The sequence below is a fragment of the Psammomys obesus genome, unplaced genomic scaffold (assembly GCF_907164565.1).
Source record: "Psammomys obesus unplaced genomic scaffold, mPsaObe1.curated_primary_1811, whole genome shotgun sequence".
In the NCBI taxonomy this organism is placed as follows: domain Eukaryota; kingdom Metazoa; phylum Chordata; class Mammalia; order Rodentia; family Muridae; genus Psammomys; species Psammomys obesus.
This window is the reverse complement of record NW_026585644.1, coordinates 44,504,095-44,522,839: the sequence shown is the minus strand read 5'-3', so window position 1 is coordinate 44,522,839 and position 18,745 is coordinate 44,504,095. Positions and strand designations below refer to the sequence as shown.

The 18,745-nt window shown below is 42.8% G+C and overlaps 1 protein-coding gene across 1 annotated transcript in view; it reads left to right on the top strand.

Annotated features, from left to right (window-relative positions):
- The first annotated feature begins 1,324 nt into the window (after positions 1-1,324).
- Positions 1,325-18,745, top strand: part of Thumpd2 (THUMP domain containing 2) — a 37,723-nt gene continuing 20,302 nt past the window's right edge. The window contains 5 exon segments of the mRNA XM_055618866.1: positions 1,325-1,456; positions 10,697-10,832; positions 12,319-12,731; positions 13,585-13,662; positions 15,374-15,426. Coding sequence (XP_055474841.1) covers positions 1,331-1,456; positions 10,697-10,832; positions 12,319-12,731; positions 13,585-13,662; positions 15,374-15,426 — 806 coding nt within the window. The 5' untranslated portion in view covers positions 1,325-1,330.

The following is an 18,745-nucleotide window of genomic DNA, read 5'->3' as shown; positions in this document are numbered from 1 at the left end:
AGCAGCAGGCCTTTGCTGACCAACCGCCCCTAGCAGAAGGAGGAGGAGAGTCGTGTGTCCTGGGAAAGCTGGTTTTGCAAGGCTGCAGCTTCAGCTCTGCTGGGGCTTCTCTCAGGAATGCACACTGCTGGTGAGTTTGGAGTTTAGAATCTGCCCCCCCCCCCCGCCACGCTTCTCTATCCTTATCTCTGTCTATTCATTGCATCTTCTAGTTGATGCTCTAATACCAAACCGCTCTCGAACTTCCTGCTTCCATTGTACACATACAATCTCAAGTGTGTACGTCTACTGCTACCCCTCCCCCATCCTTCAAGGAGGGACTCAGGGCTGCTTTTCTCCAGAAAGCATCTCCTCTCTCCTTCCTCCTTCAGGTAAGTCAGTCAACATGACCATCTTCTAAGTCCCTGACTTCCACACGCTTGCCTCTGACTCCTCAACACAGCCTGTTGACTGGCAGAAAGCAGCTGTACCATCCCTGAGCTGAGCTGGATGAGCGGTACGCACGAGCTCACCCAGTGGGTAACATGTGCTGAGAGTCCTAATGAGGCTTCATGGTCCTCCTCACGCGGACCTGCGATGGGAACCCAAAGTATAAGGACGTTGGAATCAGCCATAGCAACAACCAGCGGGTAAGAACCGTTTGGAAAAGGGCCGAGATGACTCACCAAATGAACCCGTTTAGGACTGACCTTTTGAAAAGCTCAGGTGACAGGACTCCATAAGGAACTTTCCGTGAGCTGACCAGTGTGTGAGTGGGGAGAGAATATCCGTTACCCACCGGCATCCGTTTCTGGACTATGCGAGAGGTTATATCCAGAAACGCTCACTTAACAGTGTCTATGTGGCTGATTCAATACAATCCACATAGCTAATTTAATGTGGTCGAATTAGAAATAGATTTTATTCTACATATGTCGTATTTTCTTTGTCATTTTAAAACTTAAGAGTTAAAAAAAAAAAAAAAACTACCGTTCAAATACTGTCACTAGTTACTCAAATCTGGTGGACTAAACCGAGTGGAACATTCATTATTTACCTCGACGTCTGGGCAAGTGCAAGAAATGCAACAAGTTTCGGGAACATAGAGACGTTTTGTTGGAGAACAAGAACTTCTGCCCTTGGCCCCCTGAGTTCCCGAGTTTGGCCCAGGCTTTGGTGCAGTCGGGAGAGCATCCTCGGGATCCTGGCTGGAGAAGGCTCGGTGTAGTTTCCAGGACGTTCCAGAGGGGGCGCGCCTGCGAAGCCGACGCTCAGGGGCGCGTTCCTCCGAGAGCGCCGGGGCGCGCGCCCGAGCCCACGTGACCGGGTCTCGGGGCCGCGCCGGGGCGCAATGGCGGCCGCCGGGTCAGGTCCGGGTTCTGACCCCGCCGCTGGCGCCCGGTTCTTCTGCACCGCGGGCCGCGGCCTGGAGCCGTTCCTGATGCGGGAGGTGCGCGCGCGGCTGGAGGCCACGCAGGTGAGTCAGGCTCGCCGTGTTGGGGAGGCCGCGTCCCGTCGGGTCCCGGAGCCCTGGATCCCCCTCGCCTCCAGTTTGGGGGCTCAGGCCCGGGAAGGACGAGTGAGCACACGGCACTCCATCCCTGCGGGCCATGGGCCTCACTCAGATCCTACGGTGTCAGCACCCAGATGGTTGGTGCTTTCGTTCTCTATCCAGCCTGGTCACCGCACGTCTGTCCCCGCCAAAGTTTTAAACAGAAGCGTGTGCGAAAGCCAGGTTCGTCCTGGCTTCCCCACGTCCCAACCCCCCCCCAAAAGAAACCATGAAATGGCAGTATCTGGAGTTAGAATCCTTCCTTTATACCTTAAATGCATATATTCTTTACAGGCCCAGTTGTTTGAGTCTTGTTACTTTCTTGACGAAGTTGAGTTTTACTTTGTGGGTTTTGTGCGGTGCCTTTTGCTCCAGACTTTAGATACTGAACCTCTGTTTATGGCAGTGGTTCTCACCCGTCCTATGCTGTGATCCCTTAATTCAGTTCCTCATTTGTGGTGACCCCCGGGGGCAAATTGTTAGGGGTTTTTTTTATGTTTTTTTTTATTATTAATTACAGTTTATTCACTTTGTATCTCAGCTGCAGCCCTCCTTCAACCCCTCCCAATCCCACCGTCTTCCTAATCTCCTCCAATGCCCCTTCCCCAGTCCACTGATATGGGGGTTGGTCCTCCTCCCCTTCCCTCTGACCCTAGACTATCAGGTCTCATCAGGACTGGCTGCATTGTCTTCCTCTGTGGCCTGGCAAGGCTGCTCCCCCCTAAGGGGAGGAGATCAAAGACCAGGCCACTGAGTTCATGTCAGAGACAGTCCCTGTTCCCTTTATTAGGGTACCCACTTGGAGACTGAGTTGCCATGGGCTACATCTGTGCAGGTGTTCTAGGTTATCTCCATGAATGGTCCTGGGTTGGAGTATCAGTCTCAGAAAAGATTCCTGGGCCCAGATTTTTTGGTTCTGTTGCTCTCCTTGTGGAGTTCCTATCAACCTCCAGGTCTTTCTATCTCCCCCTTCTTGCATAAGATTCCCTGCACTCTGCCCAAAGTTTGGCTATGAGTCTCAGCATCTGCTTTGATACCCTGCTGGATAGATTCTTTCAGAGGCCCTCTGTGGTTGACTTCTGTCCTGTTCCCTGTTCTCTACCTCTTCCAATGTCCTTCTGTTTGCCTTTCTGAGTGAGGATTGAGCATCTTATCCGGGGTCCTCCTTCTTGCTTAGCTTCCTTAGGTGTACGGATTTTAGTATGATTATCCTATATTATAGGTCTAATATCCACTTAAAAGTGAGTATATACCCTGTGTGTCTTTCTGCTTCTGGGATGAAGCAGATGATGATCAGGACAATCTTTTCTAGATCTCACCATTGGCCTGCAAATTTCATGATTTCCTTGTTTTTAATTGCTGGGTAGTATTCCATTGTGTAAATGTACCACAAATTCTGTATCCATTCCTCTATTGAGGAACATCCGGGTTGTGTCCAGATTCTGGCTATTATGAATGAAGCTGCTACGAACATGGTTGAGCAGGCAAATTGGCTTTTTGTTGCTGCTTCATAACTGTAATTTTGCTGTTGTTAAGAATCACAATGTAAATATCTGTGTTTTCCGGTGGTCTTAGGTGACCCCTGTGAAAGTGTCATTTGAACCCACCCCCTGAAGGGGTCACACCCCACAGGTTGAGAACTGGCTGCTGATTTATAGCTCTTGGGCCTGGAGTATCAGGACCCTGAGGCCTTGGCTGTGGCTCCTGTTACAGCAATTGGGCTGAGAACCTTGGCCTTTAAGGTTGGCAACCCTCTAAATTCTTCTAGCAACCAGGGCCCACCATTTCTCATCTTCACTTTTTAGAACCCTTGTTCATTTTGCCACTGTTCTCTATCTTTTCTCTCCTGGCTATTCCTTGGGGCCAATGTCCTCTTAATATTACTGCCACCTCTGCTTCTGAAGCTGGCCTTGCCACCTTTTCTGCCATTTTCTCTGTGTCACCAACTCATCCCACCTTAGTGATAAAGATTAAAAATAGACACACAAAAAAAGATCATTTGAAAGAAGCCTTTTATCGGAACTAATTTTGCAAAAATACCAGGTAAGAAGGGTATGTCCCAGCTGGATCAAAAAGTAAGCTAAACAGCTCGCTTTTTACAGCTATAAAGGGATGTAATGAGAATGTATATTTACATGGACCAAATACAGTCGTGCCTACAAATGAAACTAATCATGGCAGGTCCCTCATGCAAGTGATGAACTGTTTGTACCAACCACTCGCCTTTTGCTGGGCTGTCAAGCAAAATGCACCCCCTCTGAATAAGAATAAATGCTGGGTCCGCGGGTCATGTATAGTTTACCAAGACATGTAATATCAAAGGGGACTGGGGGGGGGGGGGTGTCAATGCAAGGTGTTTGAAAAAGCCATAGCTGAACAGGTGTCTTTTTAAATGAATTGTGCTTTTGCAGCAAACAGCTATGATTGCCTTGCACCTTCCTCAGGACCTCCATGGAGGGTCCAGAGTGTCTACATTGGTACTAAGGTAGCCCAGCTATACAGCTGACTGACAGTCCTTACTAAAAGCAGCCAGAGCACTAGAGAAAGGTCTAAAGCACCCAGAGAGTCAAATTTCCCCAGCCCACAACATCTTAGTTTATTTCAAGGAAAAACAAACACTAAGAGGGTATTTGGGGGAAAAAAATTATTTGCAATCATTAATGTCAGCGTTTAACAGTACTGGAACAGTAGACTTACCTTCTACCCCAAGAGGGGTCCCTCTAATCTGCCTCACCTTAATATCTGAGGAGGAGGATTCTAAGACACCTCCCTTTTCCTTGTACAAAAATGCATGATTTCTTGAATCTGTACCCACAGTAGTGGAGTGTTTGCTGATAACTTGCACGCATGAACTCTGTCCAGATGACGGAGGGCACTAATGCTGTGTCCGTTGTTGAACAAATTGTTTAGGAAATAATAATGCCAAGGAAGGAGTCTGTGCATGGTCAGCATAGACCAAGGTAGACTTCCCAACTATTTTTTGGGACTCACCGAATCCACCAAGGGGTCTTCTGCAGGCACAGGTGTAGTGTGGGGACCTCCCCTGCAGCACTGAGTGAGGCCTGTGTCCATGGTGAAGAACAAACATTCAGCGCTTACACTGTTCTTCAGTAGACACGTGATTTCGGATAAATTCTTCAGATTTCGAAGCTTCACTTTTCCTTGGCTGACACTTACTTTCACCGTATCATTCAGCTAAAGGCAGCTAGCACGGAGTGCGTGGCAAACAGTTGGTGCTCCATAAATGCTTTCCTCCAAAATGAGTTGCACAGGGAGACATAAAAATCCTTCTTGTGGTGAAAAGAGTCTCCTAGGGATTTGGGTTTGCTGGAAGAAAATTAATATTCAAACATCTGAATTTATAAAACAAATTAATTCAGAAGTGATTGTTTACTTTTAGAAGGTAATCACTCAATTTCAATCAGTGTTTTCATGATTTTAGTGGATGTTAAGACGCACCAAGGAAGCTTATTGAAGGTGCATATTCCTGGGTGCCAGCCCCAAAAGGTTTTCCTTTCAGCAGTGTGGCTGCTGAGCCCAGGTGTTTGCATGAGCGCGCTCTCCCTTCCCAGGTGACTGCCACTCAGGTAAATCTTCCAGAACAGCTTGCAGCAGATAGCCTCCTGTGTATTCCTTTTAGCTGTTTTCATGGACACAAAAACAAACAGAATAATACTGTGAATTCTCCCTGCTCATCAACCAGCTGTCTTAGACATCAACAGTGAATTCTGCTCCATTCATCCCTCCTGCCACATTTCCAACCCATAATATTCCTAAGCAAATCCCAGGAATCATTTCATCGGCATGTTTACTTCTGTATTTCTAAATTATGATGTTCACAGCAGGTATATAGTGTGATGTAAAGGAGAGGAAGACTTTTTAAAATATGTCACCTTATCATTTACACAGCTAAAAATATCATTCCTTATCATCAAATACCTAATTAGTATTCAAAGTTGAATTTGTTTTATAATATCACTTTTGTTTGTGTAAAAGTAGGGATTTAAATACCATCCACACACTGTGATTGGTTGATATTCTTTTTCATCTGATCTATAAATTTACCTCTATTTCTCTCGGAATTTTCATTTTAAAGTGACTAGGTTGTTTGCCCTTAAGCCAAGCAATCTAAAATAAAAGCTGTGTGCCTCATGTTCAGCTCCTACCTCATTTCCTGTAGGCTTTATTAGTCATCTGTGATTTCTGCTACATTTTCTTCTTTGATGTTATATTTGCATCCCTTTTAAAAAGTTAAGCCATTCTCAGCTCACCAGGGCCAGTTTTCTGACCCTCCGTGGCTATGCTATTGAATGGGGTCACTGATGCCCCATTGAAAGTATACTTGTTTCCCCACACCTTGGTGATACTTCAGGTGCTCCCAAACTACACATCCTGGTGGCTCTTGGATTGGATACAAAGTTACCCTAGTCTAGACTTGCCAGCTGTGGTGGTTTGGATGGGAATGACCCCTTCTAATACTCTTTTATTTGAATGTTTGGTCCCAATTGATCTGTTAAGGAAGAATTAGGAGGTGTAGCCTTGTAAAGGAGCGTGTCACTGGAGATGGGCCTTGAGGTTTCAAAAGCTCATCCCATCCTGTTTCTGTGTGTGTGTGTGTGTGTGTGTGTGTGTGTGTGTGTGTGTGTGTCTGGCTCTCCCACCTTCTCTCTCTGCCCTCATCTTGAGGAAAAGACTTAAGCTCTCAGCTGTTGCTCCAGCATTGTGCCTGCCTGCCTACCTTTCCACCATTGTCCTCATCGTGATGACCCTTGCCAGCCCTCTGAGACTGTAAGCAAGCCCCCAATTAAATGGTTTCTTTTAAAAGTTGCCTTGATTGTGCTGTGTCTTCACAGTGATAGAAAAGTAACTAAGACACCAACATTTCCATGGCAGGGTTTAATGTGTTCCTCTGTGTCTTGATCCTCTGTATTGCCATAAAGGAATACTGCAGATTGAATGTTGTGTAAAGAAGAGAAATGCCCTTTTTACAGTCCTACAGGTTCAGAAGGCCAAGACTGAGGGACTGTATCTATGAGGGTCTTCTTGCCACCTTCTAACATGGCAGACAGTTTCCGGGGAGAAAAAGTTCATCTTTATAACCTTCCATTTCCTCAGAAACATTCATCCACGGCAGAGCTCTGCCTTAGAGAGCTCCGACCTCCCATAATGTGATAATTCTATTTCCAGCACAGGAGTATTGGGGTGCATGGAAGCTCCATCCTCTGCATTTCCAGCAAACTGGGTTCCTGTTAACTTGTGTCTAGAGCTTGGTCAGATTGAAGCTTGCATCTCCATCCCCATGTTCCAGTGGTGATGTAGATGTCTTTAAAGGTATGCGGGTATTTAAAAATAGTTCATACACACTTAGATCACTTTATGTGCAGAAAAACCTCTTTAAAACAATACGTAATGTCTTAAACACTAATTTTTGGTAAGGATCACAGTAGCGTTAGTTACCTTTAAGATAAAATTGAACATTGCAGAGGTGGCGTTGCGCTAGCTAAGCAGAAGCTCCTGTCAATTGGTTCATTGATCTCTGTAAACGCGCACAGCAGAGACTATTAACCCAAGCCTTCAGTAGGCCAACCAGTTTTTCCTTTCTTAATAGTGTCACGACAGTAGGGGATAGCTAAAGCTAAGGGGGTTACTTCATAGTTATTTCTGTGGGATGGAATGCTTGTATATGCATTTTCAAGATTCTGAACTTTTTTCTTTTTTTCTTTCCATTTGATGCCATTTTGAAGATTAAATCTATTTTTAAACTCAGTCGTGAAAAATAAACCAAAACAAACTCAGATACCACCATAACAGATCACTTAGTGCTTCAAAATTCATTCCAGGTCTAAACAGTGTCTGTAGAATTAGAATTTTGGTACATGCCAGTGATAGTATGTTTTGCCTAAATTTAAACATCAACTAATCTTCAGTCCATGAATTTGAAAGGAAAGACAGAAATGCTAATAACTTAGACATGCCAGCTAGGAAGCACTCTTAGTTCGTCTGCAGAGGCATTAGACATTAAGCCAGTTGGTTTAGACACTTCATTTGCATTTGATTCAAAATGGGTGAAACAACTCGTAAACAGCTTTCAAATAACAATATTGAGATGAAAAGTCTAGACTGTCACATTACTCCATAATTTTATAATTGAATATGATCAGTCAGAAGCAATAAATCATGGTCTGAGAGATCCTCCTGGGGAAAGGTGCTTGCTCCCAAGCATGGTGGTCTGAGGTCAGTCTCCAGGACCCCCACGGTGGAAGAAGACAGCTGCCTCCACAAGTTTTTCTCAGACCGCCACGTACGCTATACACTGTGACACACATGTCCCGGAAATACACGTTCACACAAGTAAATAAACATTAAAAGTAGTAGCAGGGCGAGTGGCTGGAGGGATGGCTCAGAGGTCTTAACCCAGTTCAGTCCCCAGCGCCCACACCACACCACACCCACTTTCAGTTTCAAAGGATCCGTGTAGCCTCCATGAGTATCCAAACACGCATGGCATACACATACACGTAAATAACATTTTTAAATGGATAAATTGAAGGTCTAGAGAGATGCTAAGAGTACCATATCGCTCTCACCGAGGATCTGAGTTAGGTTCCCAGAGCCACATCACACAGTTGACAGTTGCCTGTAACTTCAACTCCAGGAGACTCCGACATCTATGACATCTCACGTCAGCCAGACACACGTGTGCTTATCTACATAGGTACACATAATACAGATAATAAAAATAAATCTTACCCCCAAAGCAATGCAAAAAAGCTGGAGGAAAAGGGAAATACTAGTGTTAGCAGGTGATGATGTCTTAAATACGAAACTTCATTTTGCCTCCTCCTTTGAGATAATGCTAATATTCCCAAAGAGAAAATCGCTTGTATTCATATATGTAACTATGTGATTCTCACAGTGACTAAATTAGGAAGCTACTTTTGATGATGTGCCTTTACTAGTAAGCCTTATGTCAATTCTAATGACAGTAACACTGACTTGGGTTTTGGAAATGGATTTGGTATTTTAATTAATCTCTCTTTTTAAAATGTGTATCAGTGTTTTGCTGCATGTGACTGTATCATATTCATGCACTTAGATGCCAAAACGACATCAGATGCCTTGGAACTGGAGTTACAGATTGTTGTAAGCAGTCGTTTGGGTGTTAGGAACCAGGTCCTTTGCAAAAACAGCAAGTGCTCCTGACCACTGAGCCATCCATCTCTTCTGTTCCTATTGCTTAGTCTTAAAACCATTCATCTTCATAAAGTACTTTTGTTTTGTTTTGTTTTTTTGGTGGGAGAGATCTTGGCAAGGATTTTAAGTTGTACAATGACCTCTTTTAAAAATAAGATTTATTTTATCTTATGTGTATTGGTGTTTTCCCTGCATGTGTGTCTTTGTACCTTGTGTGAGCCATATGCTTCCAAAGGTCAGGAAAAAAGCACTGGATCCCTGAAACTGGAACTTAAGTGGTTGTGAGCCCCAGTGCAGGTGCTGGGAATCTAACCCAGATCCTCTAAAGGAGCGGTCAGTGCTCTTACCTGCTGAGTCATCTCTCCAGCCCTTGAATGGTAACTTCGTAAGCATGTGGTTTCAAAAGTTCATTCTGCACGCTTGGTAGAATAGCTGGTACTAGGTAACATACAAAGAAAAGAACTTTTTTGACTCAACATTCTGGTAGGGGAAAGTTGAAATAGCATGGATAGTGTCTCAAATGGCCATGCCATCTGTCACTGTGAGGTGGAGAAGCTATGAGAGCCAGTCTGAAGGAGCTGTCTGCACGAGAGGAATAAGATCTAAGCTTTTCTTTTATAGCAACCTGCTTTTCTGGGAATGAAGTAGCTACTGTTAAGAGACCCAGCAGTAACCAGGTGACCAGCAGTGGTTTCAAGGTTGGTGTGACCCAATCACTGCCTGCTAGGCCAAACCTAAAAGTTCTACCACCTTCCACTGTCACCACAAATGACCCTTCAGAGTACACACTCAACAAAAAGCACCAGGTAGCTTAGGACTGTGTCAGTCAGCCATGACCACTGTGGAAAGTAGCACTCCAAGACAGTCCATACTTCCACACGACATTCAATTCCCTGTGATCAGTTAGTTTCCCACTTCCCTTCCTTCCCAATGTACCACATGCTTCCCAAAGACTGTTTCTGTGTGATGTGTAATGTCTCACTCCTGTCAATTTTCCTGTTCCATGGCCATGTGTCCCATCATTTCTACCTCAGCAATCTGTTTCTCCCTCCAGCATCACATTCCACACCCCGTCTTTTATGCCGCTTCCAAGGTAATTTTTCTGTCAACTAAATCATTGCTGTCATAGTTTTCATCAAAATTCTTTAATGGCTGTCCATTACCATCTGTGGTACTCAGAATTTCATGGCCATATATCAGGCTGGCCTAAGCTGTGCCATCCATCCCCCTGACATGATCAATCAGCATAATTCAGTCAGTGCTGCCAGGACGCTGACAGTTTGCTGCAGCCAGGTCGCTGTTGCTTCTGCACCTGCTCCTCTGTGTTAGAACCCTGCTTCCTGGCTCTTACAGGACTCTTCCCTGGCATTTAAAAAAACGGTGGCTTCCGTATTCAGTGCTAAAGTACTGCGACGCTCATCAGTACAGCTGATATGCAGTTAAACTTTTTCATTTCTTTCTGGATTTAACGTAGAGCTATCTTAGGAGTTTTATATCTTAGTTTATATATCTATTGCATTATTGCTCAGCATTTATTGTAAGTTCCCTGCTAGACATGGAAATATTTAATAAATATCCACCTTGGTCTACACACCTAAGTTGTGCTATGCTTAATACCTTTCTTTTGCCTACTTTTAAGTAGTGGGTGGGGTTTGGTAGTGTAATTACTGAATAGTGTCTTAATATTTTTCTAGTCACATGGGTGTGTGCTTTACAAGAAATAGCATACTCATATGACCACGTGACCTTATGCAGATTATGTAGCCTGCCCTAAATGTCAGTTTCTGAAGTGGAAAATGGGCATGATAAAATCTACCTTAGGGTTGTTAAGTGTTTAAAGGAAAAATACATGTTGGCAGTCCCTTTTACAGAACCTAACCTCAGATAGATGTCCCCAATGATCACAGGGAAAAAGAAAGTGGTCCTTATTCTAACCCAGAGCCACATTAACATATGTTTTTCTGTATCTAGGTTGAATATATTTCAGGAAAAGTATTTTTCACCACCTGTTCAGATTTGACCTTGATGAAGAAGTTAAAGTCAGCAGAGAGACTGTTTTTGTTGATGAAGAAGCAGCCTCCAGTTGCAGTTTCTTCCCTGAACAAAGGTAAAGCATGTTCCCGATGTTTTTACCTGCCCGCAGTTGTGTCTCCATTTTACACTCATAGGTTCACTCATGCTGTGTCATTGTTAGTTACAGTTTTCAGTTCCCTGGTACTGTCACGTGTCTATAGCAGGCTCCATCACTTCTGTGGAACCTGCCGTCTGCCTTCTGGGTTTTACTGTTCATATATTTTCTTTCTAGAGACAAATATGCTCCACTGTATTACTGGATTTTCAAAGCATATAATAACCAGAATACAATTATCCATCACAAGTTGATAAAAACTGTCATCTTATAAATTTTAACTGAGTGCTAGAGTAGGAAAATTACCACATAGCAAAATTTTTCTCTCCTAGAACCTGAAATGTTTTCAACAAACTTATGACTATGTATAAAGGGAGCTTAGGAGACTTCTTAACTATTCCCTAAGTATAAAATTATCTTGTATAAATAATTTCAAGATTGTGGTTAAAGCCATTTAAAAAGTCAGACTCTGCAGGATTCAACACTGCATTAACCTTCACTCTGATTGTTATGTGCATAAGACATCAAAGAATTACAGAAATTTATAAGAAGCTTTTTCAAGAAAAATGAAAGTGACAGAAATCAAGACTCGAAGGGAAAAATGAAAGCAAATCCTGATGGTTTGTGGGGTTAACATAATTTTTTCACAGTCATCCTGGAGCTGTCATCTTGAAGGAACTATAGTGGTAACATTCAGGTTCACTGAGGAGGCTGGCAGCCTTTAGCCAGTAAGTGTCTTGTGTATGTGAAATCTGATTTCATGGAAACTCATTTTAAGATTTATGTTAAATTTTTGTGGTCTTAAATGAAGTGGGTCCAAACTTCAGCTTCTCTGTTTCTGATCTCTTGTTTTTCAGTTTATTCTTGTGTCTAAGCCTTGATTTTTCCCCCTTCTTTTTTTCCTTTTCTTTTCTCCCTCTCCCCTCACCCCCATGGGCAAGGTCACTGTTATCTCAAAGGTCACTCTGCCTTCTAGGTCTGTGCATAAACACACAATCTGAGCCAGTCATGGTGGCACACACATGTGATCCCAGCACTCCAGAGGCAGAGACAGGCAGATCTCTCTGAGTTCAAGGCCAGCTGGGCCTACATAGCAAGGGTGGCCAGGGTGGCAGAGAAACCTTGTCTCAGGGAAGAGAAAAAAAAACAAAAAACAAAAACCTAACAATCTGACTGAGTGTATTAATCACAGGATAAATGACTTCTTTGCTAAGGTAGTACATGGGATTTCTATAAATTCAATAAAACTTAGAACTCTGAATATAAAATTGTGAAATTTATTCTGCTTTATATTCTTAGGGTAAATTATATAAATTCCAAATAAAAGTGAAATTTTGTTCATGTAGCAATTCAGTAAACTATTTTAAAGAAATAAAGGTCATAAAATCTGGGTTGATGAATGTAATAGACACTTGTCTATAAAGCTTGACAATGGGATGAATAAACTGAGGTTTTGTTTATTTAGGAAAAATACTTAATGAAATGCAGAGACTTATAAATGATGATCCAGGAAGTTGGCAGAAGGCCATTTCACTTTGGAAAAAACTTCTCGAACTTGATACAAAAAGAGAAAATCTTCCTCAAAAGGATGCTAACCCACTAAAACGAAAAGCAGGAGAAAATGAAATTATCACTGCTAAGAAATTAAAGCTAGAGGAGACACGGGCGGCTGGCGAGAGTCACAGAGAAGGCCGGCAGGACAGACTACCAGAAGACTCAGCGGAGCAGGGAGATGCTGTTACTAGGAGGGATGAACTCCACCAACAGGGACTCCAGAATGCCGTGGAGAAGGCAGGTGGCGCTCAGAACCAGGAGGACTTGACTTTCAGGGTTTCCTGTCGCTGCAGTGGGAATGTTGGAAAGGCCGTCACTGGACAGGTATGCTCATGGCCCAGGTGGGATCCCACTTCCCAAAAGCACACCTCCTATAGAACAGGTAACACGGCCCAGGCAGAGGATGAGGTCATCTGCCTTCGTGTGATTGACTGTCTTTGAAAGTGTGTTTCCCTCTTGACGTAGCCTCAGGGGCTCCAGAGGAATGGTGTGCTGGTCCACATCATGGCCTTCTTTTGCTTTCTGCACAATGGTTTCCCTAGGTTCATTTGTAAATCCCAATGCTGTGGTCTTAACACATTAGGGGTTCTTCATTATGTTTGTATGCTTACTGGGGACCACCCTGCACTGTGTGATGTTTGTAGGCTTGTCACTGGGACCGAGACCACAGATATACCAGTACACATGAAATCTAACCGTCTAGGGAAGGGAGGACACCCATTTCCATCCCAGGACCTCACTAGTTGGCCCTTGCAAAGCTCAGTAGCACACAGTTCATCTGGATCCTTTAGCCAAACTTAAAATCACACAAACCCAGAGTCTTAATGAAGCTGACCTGGTCATGTATAAACATAGAAGATGATAATAATTAATGCTTAATAATTTAGTGTGTGTTCATTTCCTTTATTAGTAGGAATCACATATCAGGTCATGGTCTTACGTCACACACCTAGACTGCAAGAGTAGAGATTACAAGTAGAAAGTAATCCCAAGGGGTTTGAAAGATGGAGAAAGTAAAATATAGCCCTGTTGCTGTGCATAAGCAATCTGGAGGTATATCAGCTATTACCATCAGGTAATTGGGCTTTTTTTCCCCTCCCAGACTGCTAGTTCTTATCTGTTTTAAAATTTTCTTCTATCTTATGTTCTTGTTTTTCTGTAACTTGCCACTTTTCAGGAGGTAGGAAGAGTGATTGGAATTGCTCTCATGAGGCAGTTTGGATGGAAAGCTGATTTGAGGAATCCCAATTTAGAGGTAACGACTACCCTCTCATTTCTACACAGCAGCAGCAGCTCCTTTCCGTTCTTCTCAGTTCGACTGCAGTTATAAAAAGCCCCAGATTCTTTGACATGGTGGTGTCTTTCCCCACTTCACCTCTCCTTGTTTTCTCCTTCTCTCCTCTAGCTCTGTACACTGTCAAAATTGTCTCACAAAAATATCCTCAGTTTAGCTACTACCCATTGTCTCATGTAGCTAATAATAGCTGTGGTGGGTTAAAGTAATCATACAAAAACATAATTGGTATTATGGCAACGTATAATAAAATGTGTGACTCAAACTGATGAAGAATCAAATCTTATTCTGTAACATTGGTAGGAAATCAGTTTTATAGTGGGAGAAGCTGTTCTTTATTTAGTATGTGAAAATGAGATCAATATATATTAAAATTTGAATAGAATTCTATTAAGTAATTTTGCTAAAATGCATAATCAGACAATTGGAAGGTTCAGCTGTGATGTTTCAGTCAATGGAGGAATTGTCCACATGTGAGACTATTTCATGCAAATCTTAATGAAAATTTTCCATATTGGAATGACTGGTAAATGTGCTAATACTGAACCTGACTGTAAAGGCTGGGGTGTGGCTCAGTGGTAAAGCATTTACCCAATTTGAGTAAAGCCCTGCATTCAGTGTTTAATCTCTAGCAGCAGATTGTGGGAAAGACACTTTGGGTGAAAGTACTAAGGACCATGTGGTTCATCATGTTAGAAATAAATCTCATCACAATATAATAGTAAGAGAAAAATCCCATTTTTTTTAATCTTATGTGGGCTACTAATGATGATGCATTAAATTCTCATCAGGACCTACCAGATGGAAAGGAAAAGGCTTTGTTTTTGTTTTGTTTTGTTTTGTTTTGTTTTGTTTTGTTTTGTTTTGTTTTTGTCAGCTTGGCACAAGCTTGAGTTATTTGGGAAGAGAGACCTCAGTGAAAATGTCTTCATGAGATGGCCTGGGGTGGGGGTGGGGGTCTGTGGGACATGTTTTTAATTAATGATTGATGTGGGAGGGCTTAGCTCACTAGGCATGGCAGTGCCACTCTGGGCAGGTGATCCTCAATTGTACAAGAAAACAAGATGAACAAACCAGTGGAACAAGCCAGTAAGCAGCATTCAGCCGTGGTGTCTGCTTGAGTTTCTGACTCAGTGATAGAGTGTGGCCTGAGCGTTGTAAACTGAGATAAACCCTCTCCCCGGGTGGCATTTGGTATTGGTATTTATTGCAGCAGTAGAAACTTAACTAGACCCTCACCTGCGAATAACAGAGGGGGGGACCAGCTAGAGAAGCTTCCTCTGCCGTAAGCCATCTGTGCCCTGGGGCAGGCATCCCTGCACGGCTGCAAGTCTCACTTGAGGTTGGAGCAGACTGAGGAGGTCCTGGCTGCCGCAGTCTAAAAGCCGGATCCAGGACCTAGGGCCAGACACCAGTGCAGGGAGGGCTGAGTTCGCCACTCTGTGGAGCTGACCCACTACTGGACCTGACTTTCTTTATGAAATGAACGTAAGTTTGGTTCACCTCTAGCTAAGGACAAAAGATAATAGAATTTTTCCAGACATGACAAGTAGGTATTGGCATTTCTTATTAAAATACAGGCCTTATAAACTCAAAACGGAGGCTGCAGATTGTCAGCGACTTGCTGTGATGTTTTCTTGTGCCACCCTAATGTCTGTGTTTGTCCTTTCAGATCTTCGTGCATCTGAGTGATGCTTACTCAGTGGTGGGGATTCCCCTGTTCAGGTAACGGTCGTATGTATAGAGTTAAGAATTTGCTTTTGCTTGTGTAGTCTGGAGTATTGGACAGCAGAGAAGGCAAAGTTGGCTGAGGTCTTTGCTTGGGGGTGGGCCTTGATCTGACCCCTTGATCTTTCTCAGTTAGGGCTGAGAAAGGTTGACCACAGTCATTCATAGATTACAGCATAAATCTTAAAACAATGCCTCGTTATTTCTATTATTAAGTAGTTTACACAGGCCCCTGTATAAGCTAAAATTGTTAGTCTATTGGCATCTTGGCAATGTAATTTTAAAAAAAAAAGCATAGTTGCTTAAATACATATGGAACATTGTCCAGATTTCATTGCCATTATTATTTTATTATAAGTGGTTATTGCTCATTTTAGAAATTATTTCAAAGTGCCTCACTACTTACGCAGAATACTAAGTAAGTTCCATTAAAAAAAAAAAAAAAAAAAAAAAACATATCTACTGAATTCTTTTTGGGCAACAGTTGCTTCTTCTAGGTGTTTTGGGGAGCAAACTGGTAGATGCAAATAGTTCTTGAAAGCATGTAAAGATTAATAGCATTTTAAATGTCTTGTGTGTCTAACTCTGTTCACATAATCTAGGGACTTATCTACCCCTTTCTATTAGTTCTACAGTTGCCTTAAGGGCCTATTTTGTCCATCTTAAATGAGAATTAATTTTAAAATGTTTGAGGTGATTATAATGGCAGTCATGCAGCGGTGAGCTGTGCAGCTCACAAGGCTGAGATGCCACAGATGCCACATGTTAGTCTTCCTGCTTATTGCCAGTCATATGGCAGGCTCTACCACTGTCTCCCCACCACCTGCCTTGGTGGCCTGCTGCTTTCCCCGGGCCACAACTACCTCATTGCCAGCTCTATAGACCAAGCCTTTTTGCTGCGTGCTTCATGGTCTCCAGGCTGCCCTGCTGCAGGGCCCCGAAGGACTTTAAGTCCAGTACTTCTGCCTCTCTGGCTCCTTTAAAACCCCTAATTGCTGACAGAAGAATGAGAAAACTGCAGAACGATTACATCTGTGCTGTGTATTTATTAACGATCACCAAAACAAAGGTAGGAAGGCCATGTAAAACACCTAAAACATAAATTATATATTTTATTTTATGAGAATCCCTATCATAAAGTAAGTCTCAGTTGGTTTCTGTCTCTCTGTGTGCCTCTCCCACTCCCCTCTCTCTTCACCCTATCTCTCTTCCTCATTTCATTGCTGGGAATCAAACCTACAACTTCACACACACATGCAGTTCAGACATTGTATTTCTGAACTACATTCCCAGCCCCCTCCCCAAAAAAGGTGGATCTAGAAACTGACGAGAAAAAGAATATCTCAACCCTTGAGAACTAAATGTAACAGTGATATAATTAGATTCCAATACCAAATAAACCAATATTTTAAATTTTTAATTGTATATAAAACTTATTTTTTATTCAGCACTTATATATTGCTTTATATGTGCTTTTAGTTCATTAAATTTTATTGTTCCAATTTTTTATACTTGTAGAAACACAGGAAGTCATGCATATAGCATTTCCAGTAATGATTGGTAATAAGCTAAAAGTTTAAAAGCACATGTGTACCTGAAAATTAAGCCTGGGAACTGGAGTGTACGACATAAATTAAAAGGTTACAATTGAGATCTTGGGGTAGGTTAAGTTGACTGGCTCGGTGAAAGAAAGTAGTGGTCTCAGAGGAGCGCTCAGCTGAGAGGATGAGCAAAGGGAGCAACATGGTGACCCTAACCATGGGAGAAAGTAGAAAGTTGTGAAACAGCTTGAGATAGCCAGGGTGTCTGATGGCCACATCAAAATATCTTAGTAGTTCCTAAAGAGTTTGCTTGTTTAAAGACAAGAACTGTTTGGATCTTTTGAAGAGCAGTTTGAAGTTTCTAGGGCATTAACCGTACCTACACCAACACAGTCATGGTAGCTCTTCTCTGCTGTAAAATCAAGAAAATTATATTACCTGCTTTATAGCTGTCTTAGTTATCTACTGGTGTGAGAAGACACCCCGCCCAAGGCAACTAACAGAAGAAAGAGCTTATGGGATGTTTGCAGTTTCAGGGTTAGTGTTCATTACCACCATGGTGGGGAGCATAGCTCAGAGCTTACATCTTATCCACAGGTTGGGGGTATAGACAGAGTGGGTCTGGCATGGGCCTTTGAAACCTTAAAAATCAGCCCCAGTGGCACACCTCCTCTAACAAGGCCTCACCTCCCAATCCTCCTAAACAGTTCACCATCTGTGGATCAAGCATTTGTATATATGAGCCTGTGAGAGCTGTTCTCGTTCAAACCACTGAAATAGCTTTGTAATTGGGGTTCAATGAGCCAGCTGGTGTAACTGTGCTTGGTACTGTGTCTAGGATTCAGGGTATGCTGAGTACATGTTAGCTTTTATTTTGAAACTATTCGGCCACTAGTGAGGAAGGGGAACCTTACCAAAGAAGCAGGAATCTGTTCAGTTGGTTTGAGGTGAAACAACTGCGCCTCTTAAGTAAGATGGTTATTAAGTTCAAGAAATCCAGTCTAGGAATAGAGTGACATAAATGCTTGACCAATTAGGAAAGAGTTAAGTAGTGGGTAGCAAGTGGGCAGAGAACCAAAGACACTTGAAAAGCTAGGTGTGATGCCACATACTTGTCATCTAAAGCAGGGTACTCTGGGTACATGAGTTCCAGGACAGCCTAGACTGCATAACTCTACCATGTCACAAGGAAGGAGAAGGAGAGAGAGGAAGACAAGGAGGGGATAGAAAGTGTGAAAGGAAAGAAAGGTGCAAAGGGATTAAATCTGGCCTCTCCGGTGGACAAGAGAAGGAAAAGGTGTAGCAAAATTTCTGTTGGTTTCTTTGTTTCTTTTCTGTGATAAAATACTCTGACAAAAGCGACTTAAGGGAGAACGGGATCCTTTGGCTCCCAACTCCAGGTTAAAGACTACCATGGCAAAGAAACCACATCTCATCCACAGCCAAGAGCAGAGAGCAGTGAATTAATGTGTGTAGTGCTTACCTTGCCCTCCGCATTTATACAGCCCAGGATTCCCTACTAGGAATAGCTGTTTCCACAGTTCCGCTGGGTCTTTCAACATGAGTTCATGTAAACAGAAGGATTCCTCACACTCTCAAAGGCAAACCTAAATCAGACAGCTTTACCTTGATGGAAGACGTTGTGTAAAAGAAAAAAAAGAAGAAATTTATCTGCATGGGAAGAACCAAAACCTGTATTTCCTTTGAACAACTAAATCTAATGTAAAACAAATCCTAAACAAGTAGGTCATTGTTTTTCTTTTCAGGAACTTAAG